Here is a 25579-nt window from a genome sequence, read left to right as displayed (position 1 = left end):
CAACTGTGAACATTTGGAAAGAAGTCTTTCCATATCAATGTACGCAAATCTGTGCAATCTCAATTCAGCATGACAAGAATCTACACCTAAAACATATGCATTTATTTTCTGGTGGATCGCTTAATAATCTTCAAATAAAGACAGAAATATTTTGAAATGCTCAAAACCTCTGCTTAGTCAGACGCAAGTCAAAAACAAGCAAAACTTGCTGCAACAAAACTGCTTACAATGAATCTACTCTACTTTATTCTGATAAACTCTACTGAAAACACTAGTAGGTATCTTTCGAGCAATCTAGCATATCCTTACAATCTTTTGTCTTGGTGGATTTCTCTTGTTTTGGTTTTGTTGGTTTATAAGTATAATGATCATTTAAAGACATATCTCCGTTTCTACTTCTGTCTTTCCTCAGCATCATTACAGAGGAAAGCTAGACTCTCCACAATAACTAAAACATATTCAGACAGTTCCTTACAAGTGTGCATCTCTACAAAATCTAGGAGGAAAAATCTTACTTCTTAGAGTGGTAATTAAGTCCAGGAATTTAATAGCACTCAAAAACACAATGTAAATGTGTGTTTGCTATTCTTCTTGTTGGAGCATTATTAGTAATAAATACAGAAAATACAACTCTGATTGCGCAGATTTAATTACAAGGAGTGGTAAATCATGATGCTCTTAAGATCTGAGGCAAAATTCACTGTATTTATTGAATCTTCTTAAATTTCAATAGGCTTTGGCTGAGTCTCTTTATGATATTAAAACCCACTTGTTATTAAACATTGTGTTCAACGCAACAGTATGCAAATGGTGCAATTTGTTAATATTGTTATGCAAATGTTCAGGTCCAACCATGCTCTTCTTGAAGTCTCGAAATACAATTTCCGTAGACATCAATCAGAATAAGTCTGAGTTATCCATTTTTAATTGCACCGTATACAAGTGTTACAGAATAATACAATACAGTATTCACAAAAATCAGAGGCTTATATGAAACCTACAAAGAGCAGCACAGCATCGATGAAGTAAAAGCAATATTCCAAAAAATATTAAATGAGGCTTGGCAGATTTGGAAAACAGCTTTAAAGAAAAGAAAAAGACAAATGAATTGGCATGGTTTAACAATCTAATTTCTAAGTGCACTTTTTAATAACTCTCCTTAAAAGCTGTTGTTTTCCCAGATGATGATGAAAAGCCTCATTAGAACAACACTGTTTTGTAGTGACAGGTTTTATTGCATTGCCAGCTGTGAATGTGAAAAAAAAAAGAAAAAAAAAGAGATCTCCCCAAATAATTATAAAGGTTCCTAAAAAGCCAGTTCTCCTTTTTATCATCAAAAAATAGCAACATAGCACTTCCATGTGTTTGTGAATACCCACGATTCTAGTTTTAAAAAAAATAGAAGTTAAAGAAAGGTGATTTTTGTATTAGCTTCAAAAATAACGTAAAGAAACATTTATTAACGAGATATTTCAGTGATCATAGAGATATGTACAATGAGATAGATTTGAGTCCAATCCTGCAAAATACACATTTGTGAATGCGGACTTGAATACCGATTGATCCTGCTCCTTTGAGTATAAATGATTAATATAACTAAGAACTGGCAGGATCAGATTTTTAGCTTCACATAAACTTTTCCACAATCTGTTCTAGGCTAAAAAGTATAGATACAGTATATACTCTGTATACTGATTTTTACAAAAGGTGTTCTACAGCTCTAACTCCATTATTGCTAGACTAAAAATTAACATTTGGATCAATTTATCTGAATCATAGAGGATAAAATTGAGATGCAGCTTCTGATGATTGAATTTCTACTTGAGCCATTTTAAACTGGGTACACTGCAACCATTTGCGGAGCACTGACGAGCTGTTGTTCATTTGTCCTGACCCCTGTAAGATCCTTAGGCTGTGATGGTTGACATTGCTCTGGATGGCTTGGAGGCGTAGCTGGAGTCCAGCAGACAAATGCTGTTGAAATAATGCAAAATACTTTGTTTATCACCTTCAATATATGCATTAGTACTGTACTTATTGTCATCAAGTGTTGCTGTTGGTCGGGGAAAGCTCCTGCACTACCCAATGACATGTTCCTTCTTCCACATCCTGCACTGCAGTGTTGCCATGAATGACAAATGTGCCTACAGATCACTAAGACTCCAAGTCCTGATCTGTTACAGGATTTGCAACCCCAGAACAAAAAAATCACAGCTTGGGGAACAACAACTTCATTAAAAAATAAAAGGCTAGGCTGCAGAACCCAATAAGAAGTATTTTAAAAGGGAAAGGGAGAGCAGGACTGAGCACAGGGCACGTATCTTAGCTGATGATGCTAAGATACCCAAGACCTTCTGAAGTGCTGAGCTATCCAGTGCACCTGGATGTGTCAAAATGACCTATTTTCAGAGAGTTTGGATACCAAGTCTAGTAACCCTTCTTCCAGAATTTAAAGAAATACACAAGATAAGAAGGACAAGTGATGAGAAACAACTTACCTTAAGATTTGACTGTATCATTGGTAACCACATTGGTATTAGCTGCAAGAAGAGACGTATTTTGTTATTATACAAGTGACTGGAGACATGCTGTAGTAACTGTGAGACAAAGAAAGGTACATCTAACTCAGTTTCCAAAATGGTTATTTTTCAGTGATGCATGTTTTGTCACAGATAACTCTCTGAGGTTAAGAAGGTTGTAGGTTTGTTTGTAGGTTGATGAAGGACTAGTAGCATCTATTGATGTCTTGTTTAGGGATTGCCTTAGACAATGACGAGAGTGCAAAATTAAAATAAAAAAATAAAAAGTTAATGGAAATCACTTTTCTTCCTGTGAGGGCATATCTGTATGTGTAGGTGAGCAAAAACAGAATGAATATAGTATGTATTCCACACTGTGAAGTATCCATCAAGAATTGAAAAAACAGGATGTTCCTATAAGGGGCAGATACTTAAATAGCAACCAGCACTTCATAAGCCACTAGGTCACTGTCACTGCTTCATCGTAGAATGTGACCTGTATGCTTGGAAGCACAGATATACTCTCCTAACTATGTAGAAATGTTGATATTTGTTTCAGTTTCCTGCTCCTCAGAGAACTCCTATTTCTGAGTAAATATAACATGACAATCTTCTAGAAGACAGAAAGGCCCTTCTAACAGAAGTATTTGTGTTTTCTAATATTAATTTAACCACCAAGATTATTGTTCTAAAATGTTCCTTCTTAATGGCATCCTAATTTGCAATGTACCAATTACACTACCAGGAGCTGCAAGTTAAACCTAATCACTATTGACAACATTAGATAAAGTGTTGTTTGCCTTGTGCAAGGGATGATAATTGTTTCAATTTCAGTGCTATTTTGCTGGAGAATCATATGCAGATCTGTCAGGACCAATTATTTAACCTACCAAATAAAGGACCTCAGCATTTACAGACAGATGAATGCCAAAACAGCTGGAAAGTAGCCAGATGCAGTAGGTGTGGGAATTCTCTATGTCATTCTGTGGACTCCCACACTAAATGAAGTGCCTAGTAACATCTAGTGCCCCCAAGTCCAGATGTGATTCTTGGAGAGGCGGGAACAGGAAACGTATAGTGAAAATCCATGTTCCGTGTCCTACTGCCATTAACAAATATAACTGAAATTTCACCCAGAATTAGTGACTTCACTGTGAAATTTGCCAGTAGAGACAGAATTGGTGTCAGAGGTATATCAAGCAAGGAAAGAAGGCAGGCAGAAAACACAGGGAAGGGAATTTTCCTCAGGGCCAAGGTACCTCCCTTTGCATCCAAACCAACCGACTGGTCATCTTTTAGAATCAGCTGAAAACAATAAGCACTTCTCATCACTGCTTTGGTACAAGATGAACTAGATATCTAAAATAGATAAAGATGAGTCATGGCCTAAAAATATGTATTTATATCCATTGACTAAAAAGGGTAGTCAAGGAAACTAGCTCATATTGATATTTATGCCATAGAAGTCTAAGGTTAGATAAGATTAATGTCATCCAGCACCACTTCCATCTTCCAGAATATGGACACATGGAGGAAAACTAACATTCTGCTTCAGACGCAAGAAAGTAAACCCTCCACTCCTACAGCTGCCACTTAGATAAATGAGAGAAGAAGAAATTTTTATTGAAGCACTTAAGCTTTATGACCTAATTCCCAGCCAGTCTTTTCTACACAAAGGAATAATACATAAAGCTGGCTAGAAAAAAACAGCTGGAAGAACAGACTGCTGTCACTGTCGATTTTTGGAATTGATATTTTCAACACATTGATTCCAGTGCAAGTTCTGACAGAAGCCAGGCTGGAGAGTAGATCAGTTACTGTGCTTTTCTGGCTCCTCAGCTCTGCCCATTTTGAAGGAAAAAAATAAACATAATGATTGAAATATTTTCACAGGAAATAAACTTTGTTTTCCTCACCAGATCAGTCAAAATGTTTAAAATCAAATCCAAAAACCATCCTCTAAGAAAACAGGAAATCACTTAAAGACCATAGAAAGCAATCAAAGATATGTCTCTGCTAAATTCAGAATGAGCTTAATGAGTTTAATAGCAGAGGTCAACACATCTGGAGGATGTATCTGGAAGAGGAATCCTCACTGAACCAATGCAAAGGAGGAGATAAAGGAATGCTTATAACCAGCAACAAAGACAGCACTTCTTTCAGTGAGAGAGAGATGAATTTTTCATGTCTTCCATTTATTTCTCAAATTTTAAGACAGATTTTCAGAAGATGTCCATTTAGGGCCTGTCATCATCCAAAACCTTCTCATTGTGATGCGTTGGAAATGTGTTGAATCACACATAATTACATAATGATTTCATTAGCAAGAAGTTTTTGCAGCACCTGGATTCTTCAGATGGAATAAAAGATGCTGCAGTAGACAAAGTGTGAATGACAAACTATCAGGATTGTGCTCAGTTCCAAGAGGAATTACTATATTTGCTGAAAGAATGTTGGGAAAAAACTAGGATAAATACTCACACAATTAATTAGTTCTGAAAAAGTTGGAAACAGGGGCTACAATCCTAACATACTATTATGTCTGTGTATGGTTTCTTCATGACTGCATTTTAGGATTAAGTAAATAGGATTTGGCCATCCAGACTCTTCCTTCCACCTCCCATCCACTGAGCATGAAAGAAAGCACATTAACTGGATTTCATAAGCTTATGAGCTTGATTTTGCAGTAACAAAACTTGATTTAACCTGATTTAGCATATTGTTGAAATGTAACCCTCTGTAAGTGTATATTTGAATTCTGAGGGGAATTTAGCCCCAAAAGCATCTCTTTTGACAGCTTTAAAGCTGTTCTTCCATTTTCTTTGAAGACATATCCTTGTCAAATTCTGGACATCCTAGACTGCCCCCAGCTCCTCTAGGGACAGTGACAATTACTTTGATGTCCCTACAGTGACGGAACTTTTGTGATGAATTGAGACATTACTGACAGTAAATCTGTATTTTCACAATGAATGTGAATATTTTCAGGTCAGTTAACATCAAATCCTTTCATTTTAGTTACTATATTTTCAATTCCTCCTTCACCATAAAAGATGGGAGTAAAACATTAGTGCTAAGTTTCCTTTATGGCAACTGAAGAACTACATTAACCAGCATATATCAGCCATGTTCAGAGTGCATCTAACGACTTGGTTTGTTATAATTTTTTGTTTGGGGGGGGGGGGGGGGGGAAACACCTTCAGAATAATGTGATGGCAAAACAGTGGGAAAAAACTAAAAAAAGGCTAGTATAGTTGATTCATGCTTGTGCAACTACCCCAAATGTTTTGCAAGCTATTCTGACCTGATCTGAATAGTTCAGAAAATGCTCAGGAGCCTGACTGCTGATTTCAAAAGTAGTTTTACATTAATGAAGCATGCCTCATTTGACTTCTTTAATCAAAAAAAGCCTGTGGCACATCCATTAGAAAGATTTACTATCAAACAATATTTGACTAAGAAAGACAACCAGGCTTTTAATACACTACTGTGGAATAAGGCTTTGTTATCAACCTTTAAGAATTTGAGAACTGATCAGTGAGGTGATCTCCAAAGGATCTGTGATTATTTAGGATTACAGAATTGCTGAAAATTCAGACAGAACCTAGAGGTTCTTGTAAGACCAGAGATACTAGTTGAGATCATTAGGTGAATAAGACCATTGCAACAACTGAAGGAGGAAGTAGATCACTAGTCAATTTCAAAATATCAGGTGAATATGGATTTTAAATTAGAGTCTGGTCTCACTGGAGATTATATTTTTTGTTATGCTCTACTAGATTTTATTTCTTCACTAATGTTCAAATTCTACTTTTGTTGCTGTTTTTAAGAGCTGCAGGTACCATTCTCTAGTAACCACAATTGATATACAACATCCTTGACTAAATGTGCATACTGTGGTATACCTACCTTTACAAAGATAGTAGAGTTGCATTCCTGCAAAGCCTCCATTAAACTAATCACATGCAGGCATACCATTTCCACCATCTTGCAAGAAAAGAAACAACAAAAAAAGAATTTAAGAATTAAAACAAATCAATAACCAGTATTGTACAATCATACACTGAACAAACGCTAAATAAACCTTCTTTGGTTTGCTTGGCAGTTATACTGAATCACTAGATGCGTATTTAGTAAATACACCTACGATAATATGTACATATAAGGCACACTTCTCCTTATTTAGTTTTCCCAATGCAGCAACATCTGTCAGATGTTTCAGACTTTGATGAATTTTAACTTCTATCACACATCAAAACAAGCTGTCTTCAGCTTTCTTCATTTCAGACAACATAAATCCTTTTACTTGCCTTTGCTGTGTAGTTCTCATCAATCAAGGTGTCAAAAATTGATATTTTTATTTACTAAATCCTTTGAAAATTAACATAGTCACATAAAACATTTTTTTTCTACTATCAGAAGACAATTTATTGTTCTGAACTGGCAGCTAATCCATAATTCTTCCATTTTGTATGATTAATTATGACAGATGAAGATATTATTTATTTGCTGGTAGACAACATTTCATGTTTTATATTATATAAATTCATAAGTTCAAGAAAAACACCTTGAGTCAACAGTATTTACAGTGCCTGCATAAACTACGTGTAAATTCCCCTGACAATAATAAACTAATGTAGTCTTTTTTATCTTCAAAGCGCTTTACACAAACATGAATTAACCTCACAACACCCACATGAGATGAGCAAGTATTGTTAACACATGTCACAGAGCAAGAGCCAAGGCAAATACTTTAATAATTGGCACTGAAGCCACACAATGAGACGCTTTGAGAATAAAGATTGGAACTTGAGGCTTCCAGGTCACATCCTTGTCCTAAAGTTTGACGTTTTCCCTTGTGTCTGACTAAACAACTGGCTAGTAAGTTGCACTATGTACAGCTCCCACTGAGTGGCTGGAGTATCATTTAAAGACAATTTCAGACGTCCCTTGCCTCTTGATATGGAGGAGACACAAGGAAAGAGTGCCAAAGACACTCCAAATACAACCTACGCTCCTATGCAATTACAAAGCTCCAAAGGTGGTGTGAAAGATTCCCTTCAAAGAGAAGGGGGAAATGCACTAAATAACCCCCCTTTTTAAGAAGGGGAGGAAAAAAAGCAGCAAAAGAAATAATAAAGAATGAAAACTCAGAGCATCTTGCATAGAGGATGAGGCCATCTATAAAGAATCTTTCTCACCTACTTACTAGTTATCTTCTCATTAAAGTCAGTCCATCATTAACATACAGTAATGGTACCACTCTCGTCATGTCTTTCTGGAAAGTGGCTAACAATACATCTTGCCCATCATAAACAAGCTCTCAACCCTAAACCTGCATGCGTAGAGAATCATCAGTCAGTGGGAAGGAGAGGTATGAATCGGTATGGGCTATGAATAGTGAAGCATCAGCACTGTGTTTTATTCACCATTGTCTGGTAAAAAACAAACAAACAAACAAACAAAAAAAACCTGAAAAGGATATTCACAGAATTATTCTAAAACACTCAGTTGCCTGTGTGAGGCAGAGAAAAATGAAGCAATAGGACCAGTGGGAAGAGCAGGGATATATAAAATGAGACTTGAAGCAGAGACCCCTCAACCCAACAAGCAGTGACTAGCCCTGGATCACCACACCTCTGTTTCAGGCTGATCTTGGCTATACCCTATCTCAGGCCCACCGCAAGGTTAAACCAATACTAACTAGCTTTCTCTTTAATTTCTCAAAGCATCAGTGTTGCTTTAAAAGTTATTCAGAGACTGTTGTATTCCACTGAAATGTGGAAACAAATCCAAGCCCCATCCAAGCTTAACCTATACAAATCTGTGCACAGCATCTGACTCACCACTTTGTTATGCGCCATCAGCTGTAGGATGCTAGGTGTCACTCGGCTCCAGAACTCCAGGGCTGTAAGGATTGCTGTAAAACTAAATTCATTCTGATTCTGGACGGTTGGAGCTACTGCTGTTTGTTCACAATACACTGTCCAGAGCTGAGCAAATATAAATGCATGGAAGAGGGAGCACATGTGCAGAACAGATGTCTGTAGAAATAGAAGACAATGCTTATAGAAAAAAAGTGTATTGGAGTATAATGCAGAGGCTTTCCCCAAAGTACCCCCTCTCATGCACTGCACTGTGCAGTCTTGCCCTTAACTTTCCTGAATGTTTCTCTTCAATTAGGAACTAATCATGTTGTAGTAATATCTATGGACTAACAACCGCATTTGCACAACCCCATTCAGTCTTAGTGTACAACATTAAGGTCAGTCCCTCTAAAGAAAAGGTTAGTTTTGCAGAACAGGTACTAAAGACTAGTACTGAGACTCTTGCTGTAAAATTCCTACCATCTATGGGAAGCCGGGAGCACCAATCACATACATCTATTAGTCTGACCTACAAGGAAGAGTATCACACAAAATACATCATCACACAACTGCTATCTATTTCTCTCTTGCTGGGACGCAGATGCTCACAGTCCAGGAAAGTAAGTTCTGTGAAGCTAACAGAGAATTCATCTTGTGGACTCAAACATGACTTTGCTAATAAATGTTATATATTGCAATGTATGAGGCTCCAGGAGTCCTGAACATTAACTACTCCCTTAAAAGAATGATGTTACTGGTCAGAAATGATTTCTCAGTTGTATAGTGCAACAGTGATCCATGCTTTCTGGCAGTATGACCACCTCAAATATTGCAGTGGTTGCTTGGTAACAGGAAAGAGGTAATTGACTGAAGAGAAAAGACAAGAAAAAAAAGGAAAAAGAAAAAAAAGCCAGGAGATATGAATGGGAAGCACCAGTGCATTGGCTGGGTGAGGGGAAACAAAGGGGGATTTTAAGTACTAGAAGTAAGCATAATCCTCCTGCTTCTGTAGTTAATAAAATCCTGGTTGGTATAAGTGTACTGTTATATCTGTATTTAGCTACTGTCACAAATTGCTTATGATTTGCAATAACTCTCTTGCCAATAGCTTCTTTAGAAACAAAAAGTTGTACTTGAACCATCACTGTTGGTAATTAATTTTTGATCACAGCAACATTAATAGGTTATACAATACAATCTTATGTACGCCTACATAAGAACTAGCAACTCTGCAGAGATTTGCTACAGAGATGTTTATTGCTAAAGATTCACTTTAGAATTGAGTTTGTCCTTCCCCTCTCTTGTACTGAGCTATTCTGAAAAAGTTAAAATCTCTTTAACTTATTTGTAATGATTTTATCACCAGTTTTCTATACATGAAGAGCTAAGTAAGCAAGAGAAACTGTTGAGATTTCTTTCCCTAGATGTCAGATTTTAATGTTTTAGACCTCCTTTTTACTTCAGAATAAATAAACATCGCTATGTTGGCCTGCTTTAATCCGGGGGAATCTTTTCTCTAATATAAAAAAGGCAGAGAGTTCTTAAACTTTCAAAATAGCATAATTGGATTACTTCAGAAATAGTCTGTGGGATTCTGTGCTGGAAGTACAAGTCATTTTAAATAGGATACTAGTTTACATTACATAGATTTGATAATATTTGTGGAATTTAAAATTTCATATCATGATCAAAATACAACTTAGTGATAAATATTTTCAAGAGTAAGGCCAGTATACACCACATCTCCTCTTAAAATGCAGAATCCCTTACCTTCGATTGCTCTGGAAACCCAATCAGAATAACAATAAGGTGGTCAGCAATTTGTGAACCTGCATCCAGTGGAATAGGCATGCAAGATGATGGAGAATTTGGACAGACAACATTGTGTGTCAGTGACCCCAGGAGTAGCCAGGACAGCAAACGAATATGTGAAACACATTCTATGAATTCTTTGGGCCTGTCAAGAAAGAGCGGATTTTATAATGCTGCAAAGTTTTCTACTTCTTCTCCAAAACAAAGAATCTCTTTAAACACTTTGCAGATGCAGTCTTAAGTGTTCTGGAGCCACAAATAATTGGTACAGCTTACAGGAAGTCTAGAACCACACAGAACTTAGTGGATTTGACATAACCTTGAACAAGTCCAACTGAGCATAACTGGAGTGGCCTAAGGAGTGGTCTCAATAAAAGTATAAAACATGCACTGATTCACCTGGTCCACACACAGTGATTATTTACACAGAAATCATCAGATGAGGATTGCCCAAATAGAAGTGCTTCCCCTTGTGTCCCAGGACAGCACACAGCTGACAAGGCCATGACAAGGTATTCTTCATTCCACAGCTAGCTCTGAGACACAGGTGCTCTGCCCTGCCTTACTTTTGCTGTGTTCCACTTCTCCATACATTAACTCCAAGTGGAGTTCATTTCTTTTTTTCCTTTGTCTCCCCCTGGACATTAGGACAGCATTCTTCTGTGGGCAGACTGTGCTTCTTCGTGACTTATTCATCCACCATCTAGAGAAAAGCTTAACTATGAAGCTCCGTGCTTAATCTAAGAAAGAATAGTATTTTCTGGAGTCATCTTGGCTATATCCCTCCTGTGAAACAGTCCAAACTACACACCCATTTGAACACATAGGCATGGGAAAATAAATATTTTAGATCAACAAATCACTACATTGTAGGCCACTCACTACTCTCACTCATTTATAAATTGAAGTCATTGTCAAGGACTCATAGAAACAAAGGTACATTCCATTAATGTACATTTTTGTTCAGGCTGATAAAATGTTCATCCTCAAATACATACAGGGTCTCACGGGAAGTCCACATCTTCAACTCAGAATATAAAATATATTTTTACAAATGAGAAACTGTAGCCCAGAGAGTTTCTTATTCTCCTTATTTAAAACCCGTGTATGTTCTATATGCAGGACTGGAGAGCAAACAGCTGAGTTCTTAGAAGCCCAGGCAGAACGCCTGAGACAAAGCTGGGACTGGGATATAGATTCATTAAAATACAGTCCAGTGAGCTACACTCAAAGCATCTCACTTGTTAGCATTGAAAGACAAAGGACAGCGCTTTGCTCTTCTTTATAAAGATAAGAAGTTGCACATCAGTATGATGAGCTTCTCAGATAAGGATCAGGGAGATACTGATGAGCATTTTCATTGATCCATGACCACCAGTCCCAACTATGCATCCTAACTATTCAACCTAACAACACAGAATTCTGTGGAGACTTCTAATTCATGTTGTGTTCCTTTTTGTGGAAAAGCATTCTCACCCTTGTTGCATTGCTGAAGGAGGATGGTAAAGCCAAGGCAAATATCGGATCACAGCTTTGTTGTCTCTGTGGTTTCCTCGTGTGATTTCCATAGCAGTGATTTGAGCTAAACCAACTTTCAGATGACCACCAAACGTGTCTTCATGCAGTGGCTGAGAACAAGTCTTCATATGACTCTGCAAAGCAAAGATCTTATTTCCTACCTGAAAAGAGTTTCAGGTTCCTGTTTCACTTCCCTTCATTCTTTCTTGAGGTCTCTGTCTTGTGTCTAAAACTACAGAATATAACTTAGAAATGAGATTTAAAATGTTCTCCAATCTCTGTATTAGTAAGAGTATTACGATGCAGCTTTCTTCAAGGAGGCCATGTTCTCAAGAGCCTATGCAAAAGGTTAATTGTACAAAATGTCTAAGCATCTGTTACACCAAAAACTCAAAGCTGGTAAGTGCAAACTAATAGTTGCACATCCAGACAATTTAACTAAATATAATAATCCGGCCATTCAAAAGAGTAGCATCCTGGGTAGGAAATGCCTTCTTTGCACAACAGAACTGTGCAATCCTGTTTCCATGTACAGAAATAAGCCTCCTCTCCTTCACCAATGATATGACCGTGCTGCTCAAGGAATTTGCTACTAATGCCTTTAAGCCCTGGAAGTACAAGGGCTAAACCTTTTACCAAGACACTGGCATATATTTCTTCCTGGAAGAATAACTTATTATGCTGTTTTGACAGCTGCAAGGAATGCTTCACTGGTGCTCCTCAAGATAATTCTTATTTTGAACTGAGCTAACTTTGCATTACCTACTGTCTCTGGACTAACAGAACACATGCAGAACATATGTGTATATATATGTTTTGCATAAGAAAAAAAGGCTATCAATAATTAAATTATTATAAAAGAATAAAAATCAGTGATCAATAATATTCTATAACAGGATCTTACTCCCAGCAACTTATACTCTCAGAATCAAAGACACTGGAAATTAATTAATAACACGAACTATTTGTTTGCTGAATTTTTATAGGATAGTATTTAATAATCTTTCCTCAATTTTAATTTTTTTCTTCTGAAAAACGTCACACAACAATTGAAACTTTGAAAGCTGAAAATTTGAAAAGTTGAGATGATTCAACTTTTGCTGCTGAAATTTTACTAGTCATATAAGTCCTATGATATTCACTATGGCAATTGGTTAGTCCAGATACGCTTGATAGTCATAGTACAATACACATTTGTAGTAAGAAACCGTACAGCTTGGTAGGAACACCAGTGTTAACAAATTCCAGGCAACAAAATTAATTATATTTAATCAGCTTAAAAGAGAGTAAATCAAGATGTCGTGAATTTGTTTAAAATTCTGACTATTTCTAACCTTGAAATATATGCAGTATTTACCCAACAATGCTGGAAGCACACAGTAAGTTACTAGAATTACTAGTACTAGAATTTGAAAGCGAAAAGCCCGACTTCTCAAATTCATTATGTTAAATAAGAACTGTATTTTAAAGACAGACAAAGTTTATTCTTCAAAATGAATAGAATTACTACCATTTTTGTCTCTGTTATGTTTTTGGTAGAGACCTGTATTACACGGACTCAGACAACATGGACTCAAACAAATGCAACATGAAGTTTTGATAAGTTGGTTCTGATTTCATTTTAAATGCCACAGCATACACATATGCTGTGGTTTAATAGAAAAATATATAAGTGACAAGGTGAGTAAAGTTTTAGTTCATGTCCCAGTTATATCTAGGAATAACAAATGCACTAAATAAATAGACCTACCAAGCATAAGAAATTATCAGCTCAGACTCAAACTTTGCAAAAGCACAAATGGAAAAAATCTTCCCACAGAAACTTTCTACACAGAAAAGAGGATAATCAGCAAGTATCTGCAAATGAATTTTTCCCATCCTATGTTTCCATGGAAGTGGCCAATAAGATGTATCACTTTCTCATTTATGATTTATTTGCCAATCTCTTTTGAAAGTAGTTCTGAACTGGAAGAGAAATGGGTGAATAATATTAAAGGATACAGTCAGAAGGCAATTCAATTCAGTTTAAAATGATTAATTATTTTGTACTTTGAAGTAAATTTCTACTCCAGCTACTGTACAAAAGGCTGCCTCTCCCACTGAAGATGTTCTTTTAAATCACTATGGGATTCAAGGCATAGGGCCAATGGGGTAAGAACATACAAAAAAAAGGTACTTTGTCCAGTAAAACAAGGTTACTGTGGGTTTCAAGAGATGGGATTTTCAATTTCACAGGAATTCTTACTCTTTTGTGGTATTATTATCCTGCAAAATATTGTCCCCTCCAGGGCACAGTGTATAGTGGAGAGGACAAAGGGAAAGTGAGCAAGTGAGCATGTGAGATAAATACAAATAAATTAAAACAAAAACAAAGAAAAAAACAAAACAAAACAAGCCAGTCTTCCTCAAAGGCCTACAATGGTTCCTTTCAGACAGGTTAATTATGGAGAGCATATTTATAACAACAAAAACTCCACATAAATTTTATATATGCCCATAACCAACCTTCAGTTTGGTTAAGGTATGCATGTCTGCAATGAAGTCCAGCACTTCCCCAACATACTGCCTCATGCACTCCATTGCTGCTGTTCCGCACTGGAACATAAAAGAAACAAGTTTAAGTACCAGCTTTAAAATAAGTCTGTGTTTTTGTCTTTGCTTCCTGTGCACCTCAACACAGGTTTGTTTTTGTCTATTTCAAATTCTTTACTTTTTAACTGAATTATTTTAATTAGAAATAGGCATTCTTTAATGTTTTTCTTCACTGTAATTTGTTCTCCTATCTGATGATATTATCAAAAGATAGCCCAGTCAGTGTAGCTTCTTTGTGCATCGTAAAATGCTCTTTATCTGTGGCAGCAATGAAAGATTAACTAATGAAACTTTCAATAATATCATTGCCATACAGCTCCTGAAATTTACAGTGGTCCAGAATCAAAGTCTGAAGAGTTTGATGAGAGTTTCACAGCTCAGTTCTTCAAGCAGCTGAGCACCTCTGCAAGTGAAACCAATCAGATGCAATTGCAGAAAACAAAATTCAGTCAGAGATACAGATGCTCTTATGTTCACATGAATCACAATGGAAAAACAGGGTAAACGATTGGCTTTGTTTATTTTCTCTGTAAGCATCATTGAAATGAACATCACTGAAATTTGTTAGGTTTTTTTTGTTTGTTGGGGTTGGTTTTTTTGTTTGTTGGTAGATTGGCTGGTTGGTTGGTTTTTTAACTAACCTGGGATATTCCCGTAGTAGTTATACAGCACTCCAGCTAGTTGTAATTTTGAAAGGAAGATGCAAGGGAGAGAAGTAATAAATCCAATTCCTATGAACTATTTCTATTTGACCATAAAGGTGTAAGCACTGAGAAGTAATCTGTGCTAGAGCAAGGAAAGCCCCAAAGGGAAAACAAAGGTATTCAACGTGGCACTGTATTCCCACATTATTATTCCCTGTATTCCCATATTGTATTCCCACAGCACAAAGTTTCGCAGTCCCTTACCCAGAACAATGAAAAATGCCAGTTTGGCCTTTGGCTAGTACAAGACATGCCCAAGATGTGCACAGTACTCAGTGTAACAAAGCTGTCAGATTAAATAAAGGTTTCCAAATCAGAGAACCCTGGAGAAAATCTTCCAGAAGATAATATGGCTGACCCACAAGGTATCATGTAATGTTCATACTTTAATCATCAAAGGTGAAGATGATTCTAGCTGAATTCCAGGGGAACTAGAAACATTCAACATTCCTCAAAATCACGTCTTTATAATTGCCTCAGTTTTAGGGTCCAAGTGACTTTAGAGGATATAAGGATGAAATCATTAAATTCAGTATCTTTCTTCTTACAGTAGCAAAGAAAACAAACAAACAAAAAAAAAACAACCTGTTGCACCCCACATCATTGGCTCAGGACAAAATACTGCAAAATGTTATAGAGGGGGGAAATATTGTTCTTTGACCTTTATTTAATCATCTGCACTTTGAAACACAGAAGCTGGATGCACAAATGAATAAGAATTAGTTTTGACCACAAATTTATTAAGCCATAATTGAACTTTAGTGACTGAAATTTGAAAAACACTTAGCATTCTATTTTTAAGCAATTCGTTCAGATGGTTCTCATTTTCCTAAGTTAATATCAAGCTACCTGATGTTGAATTATACCACTTTCTGTTTTTTCAAATGCTATGCCCATCAGTTCCCTTGACAGAATAACAAACAGTGAAGAGTGGTCTCTGTCAGCCCTGTCAGCATATCCTCCAACCAGTTTATGTGGAGCACTGAATAGCAGAATTATAAAAGATAAGAATTATAAAAGACCCAGACCTCTGAATAATAATGTTCCATTACAAAAAATTTCCCTCTGAGTTTCTGTTTCATTCAAGCAGTGAGCTACTTGGTTCTTTAAATTTTTTTTCTGAAGCTTTCACTTTCCTATCAGGCTTTTTTACAGTAATGTCAGTCTACTTACTTAAACGTAAATTAAGACATTCAATTAGGAGGAAAGGAAAGGCATTATTAAAGATCTACTTGAGCACAGGCTCCAGCTAAAGTTAGACATGTGACAGAAGATCACTAGCAAGAGCAAGGGAATCAGCATCATGTCCAAACTTTACAGCATTAACAAAAAGGAAGAAGCCTATGAGCTACTGAATGCAACACACCTTGCCAACCACAGAAGAAATGAAAAGGAAAGAACATTCAGATGAAGCGTAATGAGCTGATAAGACATAATTTTAACAACGAAAACTCAAAGATGGATTTTGATTCAGTACTTACTCCAGGCAGAGAGGCAATCATCTGTTTATGCAAGATTGTTGATTCAGCTAGTTTAGTTCCAGCATCTGCACAGACAAACTAAGAAAAAATTAAAGATGAGTTATTCTTGAATTATTTATGGAGGATCCTGAAGACTCCATAGCTTTATTAAGATCATTTTAGATCTCCTCTTGCTTATATTTGTTGTAATTTGCCTGTAGAGTTCTCTTCCTTTATAATCAATTTTGCTTGTTCACCATTATAAATGAATAATTTTAAAGGAAAAATCTAACTTTAATGTGCTTCATTAACACACACATGCCGGACAGAATCAATTTAAAGAATATTATATAATATCAAATCCCTCTTTATAATCATAAGGAGGTATCTTTGCCATTCCCTGGATACAGCTCCCTTTTTTCATCCCAGATTAAAACAAAATAGAGGAAAATAAGGCAGAATGCCACATTCTTTACTATGACACTACAGTGCTTTTACTGAAGTTCTACAATGATGAATTATATGAACAGTTTTCAAACTGAGAACACATTGGTACAACATATGATAACTTTTGCATAATAAAAGCAAAAAATACTCTCAAAAACAGGCTGTTTCTGAGACAAGACCAACATCATTCTGTTACATTAGACTATCTCTACTTGGCCGAATTATGCTTTTACTTCCCTTGCTTTCTTTTCTCTATTCTTTTTTTTTTTTTTTTTTAATTTCAAATCCCGTGCCCCAAAATCTTTTTTGTCTACACCACTCATACATTAGATCCACTAATATAGTTATTTAATCTTTATGCTTCAATAACACATTTGGCAACCTACAGATGATTTACTCTTGCCTAAAACTCTCATGCTAATCTCTACTTGCACTTGAGCAACTTTTGACTATTGTGATGCAAAAAGATAAGGAACGGACAAATAATTACCACATCTCTTCTTACCATTGTCTGATAAGGTACATATGGAGCATAGTGTTTAGGTGGGAATGTCTTCTGAATGAAGTGAATTAACTGTATAACATAATTATCTACATTGTACTACACTTATAATCAGAGCTACAAAAATATATATATTCCTAATAATGTATAATGTATTAGGTACATGACTGCTCCAGTCAGTAATTAGCAGACCAGATCTTCACATAAATTGGAATCACTAGAATTACAGTAGCTGAAGAACTGGACAGAAATATGAGTAACCTAAACAAAACAGGTCAAGTGTACTGAACTTTAGAGGATGACTGAACAAGCAAATTCTAATAAGACTAATATAATTCTAAGTCAATAGAAATCCTGAAGATATACACTGATGAAATGTGAGTAGGAGAAAGGTACTGGGAAACAAAACACTGCACGAAGAAGCAGTTCCTATGGAAACCCATGGAACTGCAGCATGTAGATGGTGGCTTTAATTTGCTAGGACAAATAGAGGAGACAAACTTTTTTGACCATTAGCAACCAGGATATCTATTTGGGATTGGGATACGCTGGTTAAAATTCTCATACTTTGTAAAATGGGATACAGTTGTGCTCATTTTTGCACAGATGTCAACAATTACACTGAAGACACCATATAATCTGGAATAAATGTGGGTGTCAAACATACATTCCTAGAAGCTCTTTTGTCAGACAGCCTACAAGTGATCTATCATTAAAATAAAACACTTTTAGTTCCTTTATTTTGAACATTTTACTTGAATCTCAGTGTTCTGTATGCACTGTCTGTATAGAACCTTGTATGAAGGCTAACAAGTTAATGGAGAAGGCACTATGTTGAAAATGGAAACCATTTTCATTTGGTTCTGTATTACCTTTGGTACAGTTTTAAGTCCACAAAACTATATGAATTAAATAAACATTGTGGCTTGTGAAGGGCTTGAAGAATATGCCCTATGAGGAGAGAATGAAGGAACTGGGGCTGTTTAGTCTGGGGAACAGGTGGCTGAGAGAAGACCTTACTGCTCTCTTCCAATACCTGAAAAGTACATACAGTGAGAGTGGGGTTGTATCTTCTCACTGGTGATGGGACAAGGGGAAATCGCCTCAAGTAGTTCCAGGGTAAGTTTAAGTTGGATATCAGGAAAAACTTCTTTACAGAAAAGGTTGTTGAGCACTGGAATGGACTCCCCACAGAGGTGGCTGAATCATCATCCCTGGATGTGTTTAAAAACTGTTTGGATGTGGTGCTCAGGGACATGATTTAGTGGAGGGTTGTTAGTTAAGGTAGTATGGTTAGGTCATAGTTGGACTTGATCTTTAAGGTCTTTTCCAACCTGAGCAATTCTATGATTCTACTCTGTCATCCTCCAAGACAGACAGCCACAGGACAAAGCTATATAGTGGAGCAGTGCAACAAAGACTGACTTCTTTTGTAATCTAGGAGAAGTCAGTCAAGTCAACAAACACTAATGCACACGGTATCGAGCTGCAATTCTGCACCACTAAGACAGAAAGCAGTTAGTGGTTAAGTTATTGGAATTGGTCTAGGTTGGGACTCAAAATAGAAGTCTGTGATTAACAATTAAAAAAGCAAACTGCCAGAGCCTGAAACGTATGTATTTCAAAAAAATGCTGACATTGCTGGTACTTTCAGTAACCATGTTGGACTTGTAAACTCTTTTTGCTGGATTTGGGCTGAGATAAAATCCAGATGAGAATAACATGAGGTAGATCTCCTGTACCTGGACCAACAGCAATAGATTCATGTCTGGTAATGGTGATTTTAACTTCAGTGCCTGCAGTAACTCCAATATGACGCTGCGCGTCAAGTAGAATTTGTCCCTTTCCTGCAAAAGAAGAACAAAGTACTATGAATGTTCTGAAATTCACTGGCACTCACCAGTAAACTAAAGCAATACTTTTCATCTAAATTCAAAAATATAAAAGCTATAGAAGTGTAGTTTTTGTTACTATCTTACAAAATTCCACATTTTTGAAATTCTAAAGTTCTTATCAATGAGAATAATTTTTGCTGTAGAAGAATTTAATATTTCATACATGACAGGTATTATAAGACAGTCAGATAGCAAAGGCAAGCAGGGTAGATATCACTGCTTACTTCCTTATAGACAGGAAAAGGCAAGTAGTAAGGATTGGCACAGCAAAACAAAACTGGCAATAGTCTTTAGCACCATTCTCTCACTAAACTTGCCAGAGGTATTCTAGATTTTATCATATATATTTTTGTTGTCATTGCCCATTAAAATAAGGTTGTATGCGGTAAGACAGTTTTAACACTGATTTTCATTCATTAGGCTAGCAGTACTTTTCCACTTACACAATAAATACCATTTTGGCTACAGCTGCTACAACAGAAACATTTTAAAACACATGGTGAAAAATCAGCCAATGGAAATTAGAACACAGAAGCCTAAGAATAGAGCAGTAGAGCTGAAACAGCAAGGCGGTTCAAGAGATAAGAGCAGTTTGTTGCGTATCTTACTTTGACATTCTCTTACTTCATAAGATAAGATAAAAATGTGAAACAAATCCATAGCCTATTAGTGACCTCCACAACTCAAAACCTTTGATCAGCAAAGAGACACTGAGCTCTCTTTCAAGTGGAATATAAAAAAATATAAAAATACTTTCTAATAAAGAGTGTTCCAAAATGTGTTTATGATTTTAAGTTTATTAGCTTTTGTCTTCTTTATCTCAAGCACCTGCCTGCTCACTTGAGTAAGTTAAACTTCTAACTTTTCATTTAGGAAGGGCCTCAGTTCCTCTGTGTCATTTGCAAAATGGAATAACACTCTTTTCTTCTTCAAGGAAAGATTGTAAGGTTTAGTATGTGAAGCTCATTTCCAGCTGCATGCAGTAGCAAATGCAAATTAAAATGAAAGGAGGTGGAGGATACGAGTAGCTGGACGACTGAGCTTTCATTAGTGCAGACCGAGAAGCCAGTCACCACTGTTCCTCAGAAAGATGATGTCACCACACTGTATTTGGATAATACAAAGCCAATCAAGTGCCTCCCACAGCATCCACATGTCTTTCAATGAAAACAGATTTTAAATATCAGCCTTTGATTTGGAAAAAGACACTAAAACAGCAGAACGGTATGCCTGTCATGGAGATTATGATGCCAGCCTGTGAATGAAAGACCTGACTTCAAGTTCCTGTATTGCCCTAAACAAGTAGAACTTTAATTTTCAACCTCAGTTCTTCCAAAATTTCAACAGTAAAACCTTACTGTGTACAGTTTAGTGGAATACTGCATTTACTTAAGAGTATATTAGTAACAACAGTATGTAACATTAAGTTTAGAATGAAGCTTCAGTAGCTGTGTGAGATAAGAAAGCCAAAAAGTATCCCTAAGAGACCTGAGAGGAAAACTGAAGATGAGATGATAACAATAAAAAAAGAGATACTACGCTCAACTGAGAGTTCCAAAAGCATTGGAAAAAAAACAAAACAAAACAAAAAACAAATTGCTGAGCTGGAACAGAATCTCAGACGAGAACATATATCAGACTGATGTGAGTCTTCAGACTCAAAGATACCGAGATATTTCTGCCATGATGTATTAGGAAACTGCTGATGATTAAGAAACAAAAAAGATCTGGACTGGTCAGGAGTATTGCTCTCTTCAAAGTACATGTTGAAGTGGTCTGCTACTAGAGGAGACTAAATTCCTTCATAGTACAGCTGGAAGTTGTTCTGTGAAGTTTTGTTTGAGTCGGTAAAAACTAACAATTAATTCTAAACAATTGTAATGCTCACAAATTATTTTCCTTCTGCAACTGGATTCTACATGGTACTTTATCACAAACAGCACTATTTGGTTACAGAACGTCCACTGCAGAGAAACAGAGAGTGCAACTAACTTGTTTTTTTCTAAAAATATTCATTAATTTGTTATTTCTAATGTAAAACCACGGCACGTTTTCACCAATAACTTGGATAATGTACCATGAGGTTCCACTAAATTAAGCATTCTGTGGACAAAACTTTCAGGAGAACATTCACTAATGATTCCACTTATGGGTCACCAGGTTGCATGAAACTAAATCAAGAAGGAGCTTTTACCAAGTGTTATAATCCTAGCTTACTGCATGCAATCAAGATACAATACAGTTATAGAATACTGAACCAGGGAGCATGCAAGAAAAACACTAGGTTGTTTAATATCATGTTTTAATAAAATTCTATTTAAATAACTGAAACTGCAGAGGCAGTGTGAGGGGAGTGAAACACTTCCTGTATTTCGCTGTTTGTTTTAGAAGGCATACATAAAATTGCCTCATCACATCTCAGACCTTTCTTTTCTACACAGCTTAGAGCTATGCACACCAAATGAGATAACTAATACAGAATAAAATAGGATCCTAATTGGTGGAGTCTTTTGCTTTAATAGCAGTCTGTTGCCTCCCCTCACAGCTTGGCTCTCAAGTGGTACTATCAGGAATGTTTTGCACAAAGCATGTGGCTAAATCTATGCACTAGGAAATATATGATTATACAGACTGTCATGCATGAATACCAAATGTCATCTCTAAGAGCTGAAAATTTTCAAATGCTATGAAATAACATCAAAACTTCTTTTCTGACCAATGCTTTCAGTTGGTTCCCTTTATCTATACTGGGAATGTGTAATTCAGTATTATTAATAGGCGCAGCATCATTATCGCTACTTGATTAGCCAAAGTACATTAAAACCTGTTGACATGTCTGAAACTTGACACTGATTTAATCTTCACTTACAAATATCCTACTTGATGGCAGCAGGGCTTTGTCTGTCCTATTTTCAGTGGTCTCTAATGGAAGATATAGTCTCATGGTTACCTTAGTGAAGGCTCGGTAGCACAAACCACACAGCTCCACCAGGTAGGCCAGAGTGAAGACAGCATTCTGAATGACAAAACTTAGTAACTTTGAAAAAGGCTCCAGGAGACTCTGCAATGACATGATTTAGGGCATTTAATAACTGGTTGCTCAGCAAAACAAAAAGCATTCCAGATCAGAAATATCTGAATGGAACACCATCATTACCATTAGTACAGAAATAATTTTGCTGTGATTTACACTGCTTCAGTCAAATGGCTGTTCTATCAACCAAATGACTTCATGCTTGTAAAAAAAGTCGGAAGAACAAGAATTTTAAAGTTTCTTCTCTAATACAGTGTTTATGAGACATTCTACAGTGTTTATGCAGGAAAACCTTGCTGATCTCAGAGGAACTGTACTAGTGAGAACTGCAGAATTGGCCTCTGAGGAAGTTCATTCCCATCTTTTTTTTTAGTGGAGACTATCAGATCTTTAAGATATACACTCACACCCACAAAGGAATGCAATCCCATCCAAACTTCATTGTAACTTGGATTCCAAAGCTCTTAGCATTCTCCACCGAGTATCAGATTGCACAATTTTATGCTTACGTACAATGTTTTCCTAGCTAGTTGATAAGAACACAATTGCAGAATAATACAGGTTGGTTGAACATGAGGCAACAGAGTGTTCTTGAAACTTACCCTGGTGGCACTAGTGGTGGGTATCTTCAGCAAGCAAATCATTATCCTTAAACTAGAATCTAAAGAACACTGTGGATATTTTGAAGGGGGAAAAAAATGTTAGTATCTTTCTGTATACATCTCTTAGTGGTGGCAGCTATTAATAAGCTACAAGTGAAGTCTGAAAAATGATCCCTGATCACTGATTTTTAGTTACTTTGCCTCAATTTACCTATTTATGAACATAGAATCATACTCCCTCAATGGTAACATACTACCTCGAGTCTCAAGAGAACTTCACAGAAGTGCTGGTTTTAGAAAGTTACATTTACCTTCTGTATTACAAAAATCTCCTTGAAATATATTACCATTGTAATGAAAATGGATTTAAAAGCAGAGTGAAGTAGCACCATCTACCTCAATTCTGTGATTGTCCTGGACTACGATGTTTTCCTGTACAATGAGATAGTGCTGCACCCCATGATATTAGAATAAGTTCTGGCAATAGCTGCTCCAGAGACCTCACTAAATATGTTCCCTAAGGTGTAACTGATTTTTCTTCTGTGTAAATCACACAGGTTGCAACAGCGAATGGGAATTTTGAAGATCTGTCTTTTGTCTCACCTTGTCCCAGGTGCAAACATCTAGAAGAACAAAGAGTCACATATGACCCTGGAGGAAGGAACAGGTGATTGTTTTACTTGTACCACTATTGATACTTCCCATGAATAAAGGGAAATCATAGTAAGCACACGATCTAAATGGACAGAACCAAGGAATTTAATGTTTCATATAGCTTGAGAGTGACACAATTTAAAAGATAAGTCACAAAGCTAGATGTTGGATCCTTCAGCTCACATTCATCAACATGACTTTGCACAGAAGAAATTATTTCTTGGTCCATTCATGCTGTGAGAAATTAAGTACACGGAAAGTGTAAAGGGAAAAAGTAACTAACAAAGAGTGAAAGAGTACTCTCTACTCAGAGTTGTTATTGTTTCTTGTAGAAGAAATATTATTAGATAGATTGGGAGCACAATAAATTTAGTCCTCTGTAAATGTTAGTTGCATCATTAGAAAATGTTCTCAACTCTGGTTCTCATCCATAGCTTTCTCACTGTTTCTGTACATCCGGACCAATGGTATTAAAGCTCATTTCAAATGTCGATATCATACCTTAAGTGGCAAAACACAAGGGAGTTTGGTAAGGAAGGTCTGAAACTGATTACTAATTGTAGTCCAAAGGTTGCTGGGAGAATCCATTGGCAAGGCTTCCATAAAGGTAGCAATATTTTCCAAACAGCGTAGCATCGCACCCCCTGCTGGTAAATTCTTTTTGTTATTTAAACCCTGGGAAACAAAATGACAACTATAAACAAATGGAAACACAAAAACATGTCTGCTTAAACAGTATTTGGAATTTCAAATTTAATTTTCAATTTTCATATTTACTTACATCTTGTATAGTACTAATGATAAAATGTTGTCTGAAGAATTTGACCTGAGTATGTTAAGTCAAGTTTGTCTCCTAAATTACTGACCAAGAGATTTCAAAAGCTTAAGACGCTGAACTTTGAGAGAAAATTTTATACACAAGGTCCTAACTCATATGCTGCTTATATTGTCATGGCAGGAAAGTATTAACCAGTAGCTTGTCCATATTTTCCTTTGGCTAATTTTAAAGAAGACATTAATATTCAGTAAGCAATGCTCAATTTTTTGGCTCATGTACTAAGGACAGGACTGGAAATATGTAAATTGTTTTAAAGTTCTGTCAGAATCTTTGTTTGAAGGAACCCCCCCCACACCCCCCCCCAATGTTCTTGAAACAGCAGGAGGAGAATGGGAGTGACTAGTACTAGTGGGATGCTAAAAGTTACAATAGAAACAAGCCAAGAGCACAGAAGGAAGTTGGTGAAAAGCAGGCAAAACATCTTTGGATTATTTAGTGAAAGTGTCATCAGACACAGATGGGAAGGCCAGTATAGGAGGATAAATATTTCTGAAAAACCAGAAATAGTGCTGGGAAAGAGATGGTCTAAGCTGCTAAGGAGTAAGACGGCTCCAAGAGCTGGTCTGTGGAAAAGAAAAACAAATAAAAGCTATCAGTGAGAATAAAACTCAGAAGAAACATGGTGAGGATCCTGCTTCCAGTAAAACAAACAATCAAACAAAAATTCACATTGCTTCTTGTGATACAAGTTTGAACTCCTAATCCATGAGGAGAGGAAGAGTTTGATAATGCCTAATAAAGCCAGCTATATTAATAGAGAGGAAAAGCCAACATACCTCTAATAGCTGACTCAGAGCAGCGATAGAACTCAGTTCACTGAAGTCCATAAGGGATGTGGCTAAGGTCCGTAAGAAACTTCCATCTGAAATTGAAATTATATTTTTTCACTGGATGTTCATAAGGGAGTAATTGTAGGGGTCAGAAACGTACTTTGGTGCTGTAGTTCACCTTTAATATTGCTCTGGAAGAGCTGGGGGAAGATGCCATTGGGAGCCAGCTGATGGAACACACAGCGGAGGAACTGCTTGGCCACACCTGCAGCATTTCCTGGGATCATCATGCTGAAACGAAAGGAAGGAACAGAAAGTAGAGAAGTAGTCTTGCAGATGAAACACTAGTTTAACCTGAAAACATA

General features: G+C 36.5%; 1 protein-coding gene across 13 annotated transcripts in view; it reads right to left on the bottom strand.

Annotated features, from left to right (window-relative positions):
- Window positions 1–684: 684 nt before the first annotated feature.
- Window positions 685–25579, bottom strand: part of UNC79 (unc-79 subunit of NALCN channel complex) — an 84915-nt gene continuing 60020 nt past the window's right edge. For all 13 annotated transcript variants that reach the window (XM_015865404.3, XM_015865399.3, XM_015865402.3 and 10 more), the window contains 14 exons: window positions 25393–25505; window positions 25221–25306; window positions 24108–24281; window positions 22953–23021; window positions 22267–22377; window positions 19164–19268; window positions 16494–16571; window positions 14222–14311; window positions 11675–11850; window positions 10157–10343; window positions 8366–8563; window positions 6429–6506; window positions 2499–2540; window positions 685–1974 (listed from right to left, as the gene is read on the bottom strand). In XM_015865404.3, the coding sequence (XP_015720890.2) occupies window positions 1774–1974; window positions 2499–2540; window positions 6429–6506; window positions 8366–8563; window positions 10157–10343; window positions 11675–11850; window positions 14222–14311; window positions 16494–16571; window positions 19164–19268; window positions 22267–22377; window positions 22953–23021; window positions 24108–24281; window positions 25221–25306; window positions 25393–25505 (1708 nt within the window). In that variant the 3' untranslated portion in view covers window positions 685–1773. The remainder of the gene's footprint in view (window positions 1975–2498; window positions 2541–6428; window positions 6507–8365; window positions 8564–10156; window positions 10344–11674; window positions 11851–14221; window positions 14312–16493; window positions 16572–19163; window positions 19269–22266; window positions 22378–22952; window positions 23022–24107; window positions 24282–25220; window positions 25307–25392; window positions 25506–25579) is intronic.

This window comes from Coturnix japonica, chromosome 5 (genome assembly GCF_054131305.1).
Source record: "Coturnix japonica strain WE chromosome 5, WE-NBRP24, whole genome shotgun sequence".
Classification (NCBI taxonomy): Eukaryota; Metazoa; Chordata; class Aves; order Galliformes; family Phasianidae; genus Coturnix; species Coturnix japonica.
Note: the sequence above shows the minus strand (reverse complement) of the source record. Positions and strands in the feature narration are given on the sequence as shown.